This window comes from Sitophilus oryzae, unplaced genomic scaffold, assembly GCF_002938485.1.
Source record: "Sitophilus oryzae breed Bouriz unplaced genomic scaffold, Soryzae_2.0 scaffold_227_pilon_pilon, whole genome shotgun sequence".
NCBI classification, from domain to species: Eukaryota; Metazoa; Arthropoda; class Insecta; order Coleoptera; family Curculionidae; genus Sitophilus; species Sitophilus oryzae.
Window position 1 is genome coordinate 2,032,733 of NW_022146782.1, and position 12,712 is coordinate 2,045,444.

At 30.4% G+C, this 12,712-nt stretch overlaps 1 protein-coding gene across 1 annotated transcript in view; it reads left to right on the forward strand.

Annotated features, from left to right (window-relative positions):
- The window catches only part of LOC115884364 (DNA-dependent protein kinase catalytic subunit-like), an 83,225-nt gene that overhangs the window by 24,913 nt on the left and 45,600 nt on the right, over window positions 1–12,712 (forward strand). The window contains exons 14-19 of the mRNA XM_030902923.1: window positions 1,843–2,160; window positions 4,224–4,414; window positions 4,472–4,800; window positions 7,943–8,356; window positions 11,164–11,688; window positions 11,748–11,937. Coding sequence (XP_030758783.1) covers window positions 1,843–2,160; window positions 4,224–4,414; window positions 4,472–4,800; window positions 7,943–8,356; window positions 11,164–11,688; window positions 11,748–11,937 — 1,967 coding nt within the window. The remainder of the gene's footprint in view (window positions 1–1,842; window positions 2,161–4,223; window positions 4,415–4,471; window positions 4,801–7,942; window positions 8,357–11,163; window positions 11,689–11,747; window positions 11,938–12,712) is intronic.

Below are 12,712 nucleotides of genomic sequence, written 5' to 3' on the forward strand. Positions count from 1 at the left end.
TAAACTAAAATTTAACGGACATATCACCCTCTGCTTGGCCAGAGCTTTTTCAAAATTAAAACTAATATATTCTGGCGGCACTTTTTTGTCACAAAAAACTAAAACAATCTTATGTGACACGCTTGTTCTATCTCATTTTAATTATCTAGATAATGTATATGGTCCATTTCTCGACTCAAAAGATAACAACAGAGTACAAAAATCCAGAACTCTTGCGTAAGATTGATCTGCGGAATAAGAAGAAGACAAAGAGTGTCACATAAACTTAGAGAACTTAATTGGCTTAACATGTCCGAACGTCGTCTTTTGCACTCGGTATGTTTTTTTCTATAAAATTCTGAAACATAAATGCCCACCTTATCTTTACAACAAATTACAATTTCGTACAGATGTGCATAACCTAAATATCCGCAGACAACATCTTCTAACCATACCCGCTCATAAAAAGAATTCTTTAAAAAGTCATTTTCCTACCAAATTGCTACGTCAATAAATAAGTTCACAATTACTGATTTTTCGAGGTCTGTCCTGTCTTTCAAAAAAGAAAATTAAGAATCAACTGCTCCCCGGAATGAATTGATATAATTTTTAATTTTTTTTAATCCTCTTGTGCTATTTTAAGTAAAAGTTCTAAGTTTATTAAAGATTGTTGCTTTTTGTGTCGTAATAATACTTTTTGTACGGTCTTTTTTTTAGTTTTTGTATGATATTGATTTGTGCAAAATTATATTATTATTGCCTTTTGTTTGGTAATATTGTTGTATATTTTTTTTTCGTGGCCTCAACAGCACCTTCGACTTTGAAGGAAGCTGACTGTGCCTTTTGTTCCAATTGTTAAAATAATTTATATATTATGTATTTTGTATGTGATTTGGAACAATAAACCTTTTTTATTATTATTATTATTATTATTATTTGCTGGGGGTGGACAAACTTGTGTTGGGGTACTTGTTACAATATTTTTTTAAATATCCTTTCAAAAAAATTGCTAGTTTAGGTGTATAATAATAGTTTCAGTGAGTAATTAATAAAAATTTAAAAATAAATAAATAAAATAACACAAAGGTTTTAGAATTGTTTTTTTTTCGGAAAATTCGGATATTCTTATGATTGAATCATAAGAATATCAAAAATGATTAAATCATAAGAAATATTAAAAATTACATTATTTATTGAACCCGTAGGCAAGTGTGAAGGGGATTGCCTAGATTCATTATTATACCGTATGATCGAAAAAAAAACGGCGTCCAGTTGGCTTGTAAATGACTGTCGATGACATTCCTCCCAGTCTTTTTTCGACGTCATTTTATATAGTTTTTATGTCATTTTATATATGTGGGGAATGTCATTATCGATCGTCATTTCCAAACAAACAGGATGCCGTTATTTTTCAATCATACGGTATATATGTATATACACGTTAAAAACATATATATTTACATTATTTTTTATTTAATTATACATTATACACACGTTAATAAATAAATAATTGTCTTGATGATCACTTCAATGTGACTGTTAAATAAATTTTGCATTATCGGCTTAGATATTCTAATATTATAAAAGTGAGACTATAAAATACAAAATTGTATATGCATTACTCAAAAATAAACGATATATTAGTTAACGTTTTAATAAATATTTTTTATCGTCTAGGTACAAGCTAATTTCTTATGCTACGCCATTGGAAACTTTCGCCTGGTGACAAATGGCCTCACTTTTAGCTGCCGTGTTATCTGTCCCCTCTCTTTCCTTGTCTAAGCTCCTTCCATTATCTTTTTATTCAAAGATTTATTATTAAAGTAGTTCATTCGTACTTCTTGCTTAAAACTGTATTTTTAGGAAGGGATCACGCACCCAACCAATAGTGCACTTCGCGATTTTTCTGGGCGGTGCCTCAACGAATTTATTAGGTGGACCATAAAGCATACCAGCGAGAGAGAGATGGAAAATAATCCGTTATACGTCAAAATTGTCGTTAAAAGAATGGCTTTTTTCAGTACCCATCCTGACTTGGTTAAGAAATTAGGCGCCGCGATCATGTTCAACAACATATACAGAGAGATCAGAGAGGAAAGATCGCTGATTTCAATTTTTTCCATTGAGTTGCTCTATATTTTCGTGTCCAGTTTGTCTCTGATAGAGTCTGTCAGTGAAGAGGTAATATAATTAGCAATGACTATAGAATACAAGGACCAAAAACACCAGAGACTAAATTGTTACCAGTTGACACTAAGGCTATTTGGCCAGTGCCGTGCCAGAGGTTTAAAATAAAAAATCAGATATAAATAAAAAATGCAATATTAATTTGTTTCACCAATTATTTTTTTTAAATTACTATTCGCTGAGTTTTATGCTATTTTTTATATGTCAAATTTTTAGCTCAAAATTAATTTGTAATGGGACTAGGTGTCAACTAAATTGGGGAGCTTACAAAAATTAATTTAGTACTTACTGTAACGAGTTATTATAGTCTGTGAAACGAATAACTTTGAATTTAATTCCCGCGGGCTTTTCTAGTGTAAATTTTATTAGGTGAGCAACTTGCGGCCATGCCTTGGCCATGCTGATGTAATGCCAATCTAATAGAACAGCCTCGGATCGAGATTTATGACGTCACGCTAGTTAGATACTACGGATTAATTATGTTATAGAATACATGGAAAACATAATTATTCCTTGTATATGTAATTTTTTGGATTATATTCGACACTATTTTTTTCATATGACACAACACTGATGAAGGCTATAAACGTTAGCTATAACGTTTTTTTTAAACCAAAAAGAAAAATGAAAAACCAAATAAATGTAAACTTAGTTTTTCCCGAACCTAAATTCCAAGAAAATCAAAAATTTTAGAATAATTTTACATATAAAATGACAGCGATCTTTATTTCATAGCCATCGCTGACGCCTTTTTTCTATGATATTGTATTATTTGCAAATATATTTTTTCGAACATTGATGCTTGCAAAATATACATATAAATTTTGTGAATGCAAATAATAATATATCACTAATAGTAGATATTGAATGTTTTTTGTTAAATTAGATCGATTTTCAAACCCCAAAATTTAAAATATATTTTACATTTTACCCATTATCTTATGTACCTATTCATTATTTGTATATTGTAAAACATTTGCTACATTTGTATGGTTCATAGTTTATTTGCCAAAGTATTTATTACTATAAATATGTATATATATATATATATATATATATATATATATATATATATATATATATATATATATATATATATATATATATATATATATATATATATATATATATATATATATATATATATATATATATATATATATATATATATATATATATATATATATATATATATATATATATATATATATTGTATTTATTAACTGTATATTATGTATATTTAATGTAAACTATATCATTTTTAAAGTACAAACCAAAAATACGAGGAATAATTATGTTTTCCATGTATTCTACAACATATTTATTAATCCGTGGTATCTAACTAGCGTGACGTCATAAATCTCGCTCCTAGGCTGTTCTATTAGAGACGGCAGTGCTCTGATATTTAGAAATGTCAAAGGCTGATGACATTTTACTTTTGTCAATTATGACATTTCGCGTTGATTTTTGCAAGAAGAGGAAGAACTGTCACTTGTTTTATTATTTTCCTTTTCTATTTCACGAAAGTAAAAAGAGTTACCTATATAATTCGTTCAGGCACTCATTTTAAAGAATATCAGTAACTTTTTGGATAGAGGGATTTTTTATTTGCCATGTTGGTAAAAAATAACGGTCAAAATTCAAAGTTATTCATTTTATAGACTATAGACTAATTTGGTTATAAATAATCTTTATTTATTTATAATTTTGATAAAAGTCTCGTCTACGCCGATGGTGGATAGTGTTTTTTAAGTAGTGTTATGCCAATTATTTAACGAAAACAGTTTTAAAACGTTCACAATTACACACGTTATTGTCCTTGTATTCTTTAGTCTCAGAGAAATAAGTAAACATAGAAACGCATATGAGTAACCATTGATTTCTAACCCATTATTGCAACATTACCAGATTTATTACTGTCAATCTTAGAGAAAAAAAACATATATTTAACCCTTTGTATCTTTTAAATATCGTGTTTATGCCTTTTAAAACTCCTCTATTTTTACTTATCTCTCTCAAATTAAAACGATTTCCTAAAATTTAAGGCATTTCTCTAGGTCGAACCTGCTGTTTTTCAAATTAAAAGCGCCATTCTTCATTTAAAACGAATTTTTATTCAAAAATCCCGGATTTTTTGTGGTACTTGTCCCGATATAAGAAGAGTTCCTTCTGACATACAAAACGGTGATTTAGTAGGTGTGTGTCAGTGGTTGTTCAAGATGACAGCTAGCAAAAGTCATTATTGCCGGTATTATAATGTATATACTTTTAAAAATGTTTTTTAATCGTTTTTTTTTATTATTAGTGAAATTTCAATGGAACTATTTACGCATTTCGTACCACTGTGCAGCACCGATCAACACTCTGCTGATTTTGTTCAGGAACACTTCCCAAACGCCGTAACACTATATGAACAACACTTGACAAAGTATCCGACATTGCATAACATAAATGTCGGCGAAGATAGCACAGTTCTTCTAAAATGGTTGCAGGGATATTGGTGCTTACTAGACGGCTATACTTTCCTTATAAAAAATTCTCTATATTCAGTTAGTTTAGAGGATGACAAAAATGTTTTCTTCAGCGCTACAAAATTCTTTTTGAATCATATTATGATTAATTCAATTGATAAAGGTAGGTTTTACAGGGTGATATCTAAATTGTTGAACAAATCGTCATTTGATTGTTGTTTATCAATAAAACTGTCATTGAAAACTTAAAAAATACTACACTGTATATTTTTTATACCGGGTGTTGCATCGTCGGACAGGACATAGGAAATCCCATGTAAATTTTAATGGGGTCAATTATTGACTTCCCCAATTATTTTAGAGAATAATTCTATGTAGGTTTATTGAAGAGCACTAAAACCCACATTCAAAAGAATAACTTTAGATATTTTTGATTAGCTCGTTTACGAGTTATCGCCGATTTCTTTTTAAATATTTCTCCTTTCTTATGGCCCTGTATTTACTTATGAGCACCAGTCAAGATAAAAGATAACTGTCAAATGAAGTTGTCAATTTAGAAATTTACCTATTTAGTGCCATATTAGTGCTTTATTATTATTGAAAACTCATTCCTACATCGGAAATCTTAAAGATGTATTTATAAATACAAATTAATATGAATTAAAGTAAAATAAAGTAATTAATTACAAGGTTAATTATAGTATTATTACAATATTCAATAACTTATTAATTTAGGTACTATTAAATTGTTAGAACTTTAGGATTTAATATGTTCAAATATTCCTCCATCGACTGCTAGACAATAACCCAGGCGATCATAAAATTCTCTTCTTACATTCGCTAGTTGGTAAACTGAAATTCTATTGCATTCGGCAGAAATAGCATTTTTTAACTCGTTTAGATTTGGGTATTTTTTATCCTTGTATATCCTGTCTTTTAAATGGCCCCAGAGAAAAATCATTTGGCGAAATATCAGGAGATTGGCGAAATATCCTTGCTGGCCAATTTACTGTATGATTTAAACAGCCAGGGTACTATGTGCCGGGCAGCCATCCATTAGGTACCAAACTTCCTGATTTTCCCTAGCGGCATCATGTAAAGCAGGTAAAATATGATTTTCGAGTAGTTCCAAATAATATTCTGCATTTAAATTTCGCGTAAGAAATAATGGCCCGATAATATTGTGTCCGAATATCCCTGCCCAAACATTTACTTTCTGTGGATATTGCGTCTTTGTTTCGACAAACCTGTGTTGGTTTTCTTGGTTCCGATATCTATAATTTTGAACATTGGGTTCATTATTTAAGGTAAACGTGCATTCGTCAGTGAAACATATGTTTTTTTAAAAATTCCCTACCCGTGTTTGCTCTTTCCATCATATCAAAACAAAACGCCTGTCGCCGTATTTCGTCCCCATCTCGTAGCTCTTGGTGCTTTTCATATTTGAAGGAATAGTATTTATGTCATTTCAAAATTCGAAACGCTGTAGTGTGATCTATTCCTGTTTCATCCTCAAGTTTCCTTGTGCTGATCTTTCCATCGTTCTCTTCCACGCACAATAAAACTTCCAAGTCGGTATCATTTCTTGCATCTTCTCTTTGTTCCTGCCTTGCTTCACATCTGCAATTATTTATTAGGGTACCTTTGGTCTCAAATCTCTGGATATTCCTTGCGATTGTAGATTTTCCATGTATCGGCCTATTCGGATACGAGCAGCAAACATGTCCGACACCTTTTGATCACTATTTCCTTGATAATACCATTTAATCATCAATACTTTTTCTTCGGTAGTGTAATTCATGGCTAATATTTTCGAGGTAGGTATGAGTTTTTAATAATAATAATAAAGCACTAAATAGATAAATTTCTGAAATGACAACTTCATTTGACAGTTATCTTTTACCTTGACTGGTGCTCATAAGTAAATACAGGGCCATAAGAAAGGAGAAATATTTAAAAAGAAATCGGCGATAACTCGTAAATATCGGTATACCCCATCGGTATACCGATGGGGTTATCATAAAAGCGTAGTATGGATTTTAACGTGTAAGTCAGTGATGTAGACAGCTTAATGAAAAATCAAGTGCATTAAAAAGAGATAAAAGTTGGGTTGATGCATTTCTTCTATGCGATATTGCCGGATTTTGCATCAGAATTTCAAACCGAACAAGTAGGCGTTTACGAAAAATGTTGCATCTAGGGTTGGAACTTTATTTTTCACAATTAGTTACTCATTTTACTACAGCTGTAATAGATTATATTTAGCTTAGATATACTATCTTCTTTTCAGTTTTTAAAGTAGTTTTTTTTTATACACACATTTTCATACAAACTTAAAAACCGGCAACACTGTATGCCGGCCTTTTTATTTTGTCTCTCTGTCTGTCAACCTGTCATTTATATTTATCTCTGTCGCATGCATTAAAATACAGACCACGCAGATGAAGTGACCAGAATGGCAACCAAACAAACTAGTAAACTGTAAAATTTATTTTTTCCTACCCCAGGCGCCATACAAAATTTCACCAGATAATTTTCCTGGCCATGATTTTTGCAACAATTTTTTTCTTGTCCGGTATACCGGGTGCGTCTCGAAAGTCTATTTTACACCCCTATAACTTTTTTATTTTTAGATAAAAAAATTAGATTTGGTATTTTAGTATATGACATAAATTAGGATTGATTGACGTATTCAATTGTTTTCGGTCACTTCCTGTTTCACCGGAAATGACTATAACTTTTGATTTTTAAATGGCACCCTCGGTATTTTTTTATTTTATTCGTTAGAAAATGTCACTCTGAGTAGAATGACATATAATATATATACTTTTAAAATTTTTGCTTAAAAAAATTGTATTTTAAATTTCAATCTAGAGTGCTTTGGTAAAATCATTAATTTTTAATCAAGGGGCCTTGGAAAAATAAATTTGATTGACTTTTGTCTTGTCCTGGCCATTTAAAAGATCAAGCCAAATTGTCGTTATGAACCGCATGTTATAATTTCAAATAAACCATATACGAAAATGTCAAAAGTTGACATATGATATGTCATTCTATTCAGAGTGTCATTTTCTATCAAATAAAATAAAAAATACCGAGGATGTCATTTAAAAACCAAAAAATGTAGTCATTTCCGGTGAAACAGGAAGTGACCGAAAACAATTGAATACGTCAATCAATCCTAATTTATGTCATATTCTAATATTCGAAATTTCTTTTTTTTATCTCAAAAAAAAGTTATCGGGATAAGCCACTTTTGAAACGCACCCGGTATATAATTTTTTGAAATGTATTGAAATTTTTAGTATTGGAAATCGTTTATAAGAAGCACGAGACAACACCCTATTACACCATCGAGAATAAGCAACACTTTTTGTCTCTAAAATACGCTTGTTCTTTGACAATTTTAAAATTAGCAAGAGCCATAGCTGACGATACCGACTTAACCAGCAAAAGCGAAAATTTTTGGATCAACAGTTTCTGGAATTTGATCTTAAACTTCCTTTTTAATCCTCTCAAGTTGGGTTTTGAAGATAACGGTATAGGATTGAATTATTCCGAGGATTTGAATATTCTCTTGAATAGTATATCTAGGAAATTGGCTAACAAGAAAGTCAAAGACTTGGTTGAAGTTTTAAAGGATTATGTTAGCGAAAATTTCAGTTCCGAGATTGATATCAACAGAAATATTTCTCGGATGCAAAGGGGTATTGTAACAGGTAAAATATTCTGTGAAAAGAAGATCTTTATCACTAAAATAATCATTTTTTCCATAGCAACTGTTACTTTAACCCAAGGGTAGATTAAATGATACTTTAACAGGGAGGATATAGGTTAAAAACTTTATTTCTTCTCTCACGTTTTTTAATTGCTTCCATTTTTGAAAATTTGTGTATTCCTTTTTTATAAGTTATTCGGGATTTAAATGGAAGTAGTTTGGATATGGCGTTTGTCACCTCAGCCTGAATATCTGTTGGTAATTTACTTATTTTGTTTTGAGCCATTTCTGGCTCCAATTCAATCAGCAATCGACACGAAAGAGAATTAAAAAATATTGACTCAAAACGATAGACAAACAAATAAAAAGAGACTGGCAAATTAAATGGCAAAGAGAGGGACAACGTTCCCGTAGCGCAACTCAGAACGCAAAATTTCGTTCTATTTATGTCTTTGGATCTGCGCATTGCGTCTATTGGGCCCACTATCTCGTTCTAATTTAACAAGAGAGTAAGAAGCAGCCATATAAAACGTAATTTTCTAAATAGAAATTAGAACAATCGCCTTTCGTTTTCGTCATCATGACAACCAAGATGACAACATCATGACAATTCGTCATGTTTGTTAATTTTTCTTTTGGTGATTTACCTTTTTTTCTCAACTCTCCATTTTTTTGACTTATGAATATGGATAGGGAACAAATTCCTTTGTTCCATATAGGTATTTATATTATGTTACTTATAATTTTAGGTTATACTATTTGTTATTTTATTTGCTGCAGGAGCCAGTATCATCTATTTTTTATATGTATTGGTACCCCCTTTCTCTGATAGATATGTTAAAGACACCCGGTAAAATAAAAGTAAGTAGTTTTATTTATCATCTTATTAAGAAAAAAGTAGAAGTAGTAGTGTCAAAAATATTTCGAACTTCTCTTAACATAACAAATTAATACAATTATTTTTTTTCATTTTTGGGTAGGTAGTTTATAGCTGGTTTATACTAACCAGAAACTTTATTAATATACCTATTTTACTTTTGTTTTAGGATTAAAACTGGACTTGAAAATGGTTCAGGATCATGATTCTCGTAAAGTCTTCTTTGCTTGGATATTCACTTTGTTATTGCACTTAGGCAGTTTTTTCGAAAATGAGATTTTTAATGCCCTTTAAAAAATTGGCCGATCGTTTCCTGCAACAGTCAGTTAGTTCTTCTGCATTTAAAATTGGTAGGTGGGTGGAATAAACACTGTTATTTTTTGTTATTATATTATAAAAAGTTTATTTATTTTTATGTAGAAATAAATATGTTTATAAAACAGTACAATTTTTCCTTTTTTTGTAATTTCCCTTATAATAGTAGTATTCTTTCGTTCTGAAAGAAACTGCAAATTTTCACTTAAACTGATTTATTCCCTACACCACGTTCCCTTTACGTGGTATAGGGAATATAAATCAGTTTAAGTGAAAATTTTCAGTTTCAGAATGAAAGAATACTACTAATAATGGCTAATTTAAACTTCCCGCCAGCCAGAGTGTGCGATAATGTCTTACGATACCTTTTATACCTATCTCTTTCTTTATCATATAAAGCACACATAATAAAGAAAGATAGCAATAAAGACGTACGTCCCGCCGTGGTCCTGCTAATTGGTTTCAAAATTGTTATTCTGAGTTGCGCTACGTGAACGCGGTCCCGCTCTTTACCATGAGATTTGTCAGTCTCTTTTTATTTGTTTGTCTATGCCTTTGAATAAGAAGACTAAGGAAGGAGCATATCAAAAATCTTAGGTACACCGCGATGGGCCTCAAATATGGCCGACTTAAATTCCGGTTTATCAGTGTCGTTCTAATTTTATTTAAAAAATGTAAAACTTTGATGTAGGGTAGACGTGGGGTAGACTCAATAATTTGTTGTTTTATTTTACGTTGTGAATAAATGTTGGTAGTTATTAAAATTGTTATAAAAAAATATAATTCTAATAAAAATAGATAAGTTATAATAAGTATTTATTAACACAAACATCCGATACGCTACTGAAGCAGGTAAGTCAAATTAACGTATCTAAATTCTTTGACATCTAATCTTTGACAAGTAATAAATAAAAGCTAAAATGCAAGAAAAATAAATAATTTAGTTAATTTAAGTGAATTTCATAAATGATCGGTTTACTACACGTGTGTATATTATATAGTCACTTACTAGCGAAAAGTTGTTTCATTATTTCACTCAATTTTTGCCGAGATCTACCGCACGCTACACAACCAACTATTTTAGAGTCTTTTTCGATAAATCGCGATAGTGTCACTGTTAATTTAAGTTCTGCCACAATTTCCATCTAGATTTACTACCTTTATACAACTATCAGTAGTAGAATAAATAATAAATAACATAAAATAAGCTCCGTAAAGACTGACAAATCCACAAAATTTCAAATGAAATTCAAATGTGTCAAATGAATCGTCAAACAGAACTGTCAAGGATCCCCACCCTAGAGAGCTTTTATGGTGCCTTTTCCGCCCACCATGCATGAATACATGGATAGCATTATGCTCCTTCCTTAGTCTTCTTATTCAAAGGTCTATGCTCAAAACTGACAACTAAAAAGACAGCTTTATTTATTTGTCAAATTACATAGAAACCAACGCCGACCCAGCACAATATTTTTTCTACTCGTAATAAATTCCTTGAAATAATAATTTCTGAATATTTTTTAAAACGTAACTCGCTATGGAAAAAAATATTGTTTTATACACGACGATAAAATTGCATTATCGTCTTGTATAAAAAATAACTATTAATTTTTTAGGTTTATTAATGATTAAAGAAAGTCAAATCAATAACTATTTTAACAGCGAAGCTTTTTCCGAAGGTATTGTTGACAAATTAATGAAAAACTTTTATGACAGGAGGGAAAATAATGTGATTTTCATTGGAAAATTAAGCGATACCGCTCTGGAATTTTGCTCACTATTACTAGATTTTGCTCTGAGCAACAACGGAGAGTTTAAAGCTTTCTTAAAACACATATTTCAAGGATATACAGTCAGTTATACCGATCTAGAATCGGAGGCTGAAGAAGGACAAATATTTGGAATATATCTCCTGCAGAAATTTCAGGATGTCGTTGTTAAATACATTTTTCAAAATTTCGCTTTGTTTCTGGAGAATTACGAAAACTTCGAATACGTGGTTCGTATAACGACGTTTTTGATATCCAGTTTAAAGAAATCCAGAATTGGTTATGAAAGAGTGATCAATGATGTCTTCAGCCTGATTTTGGATAAATGGATTTTTTTCCAGATATATTTTGAAGAGAACAGCATCGATGCCGGTATTTTTTGTCATAAAATTAAGACTACTAAATTTTTTCTTTTTTTTTCGTCGTTATAGGACTGGATTTTGTTAAAACTTTGTATGATGTTTTCGGAACAAAGCTCAAAGGGGATAGTGACGTAATAAAATGGACTCTCAATTTGGTTGGTAGAGATCAAGAGGTACTTAGTCAATTTAATAAGCTAAGTTTATACTTGAATATATTTTATATTGTCGCCGAGGTGAATGCAGATGTTGAAAAAACAAGGTAAGTGTTTAAATCAATAATAGATCAATAATTAAAAAAATCTTATTTGTTGCAAACTTTTTTGAACACCCTATACAGTGGCGGGTCCTCAATAAGAGCACATGTATAGTCTATAAAATGAATAACTTTGAATTTTGACCGTTATTTTTTACCAACAGGGCAAATATAAAATCCCTCTATCAAAAAAGTTACTGATATTCTTTAAATTGAGTGCCTGAATGAATCAGATAGGTAACTCTTTTTACTTTCGTGAAATAGAAAAGGAAAATAATAAAACAAGTGACAGTTCTTCCTCTTTTTTGCAAAAATCAACACGAAATGTCATAATTGACAAAAGTAAAATGTCATCAGCTTTTGACATTTCAAAATATTAGACCAATGCCGTCTCTAATAGAACAGCCTCGGAGCAAGATTTATGATGTCACGCTAGTTAGATACTATGGATTAATAAATATGTTGGAGAATACATGGAAACATAATTATTTCTCGTATTTTTGGTTTGTATTTTTAAAATGATATAGTTTACTTAAAATATACATAATATACAGTTAATAAATACAATATAATATATACATATTTATAGTAATACATACTTTGGCAAATAAAACTATGAACCGCACAAATGCAGCAAATGTTTTACAATATACAAATAATGAATAGGTGGTACATAAGATAATGGGTAAAATGCAAAATATATTTTAAATTTTGGGGTTCGAAAATCGATCTAATTTAACAAAAAACATTCAATATCTACTAATAGTGATGTACAATTTAT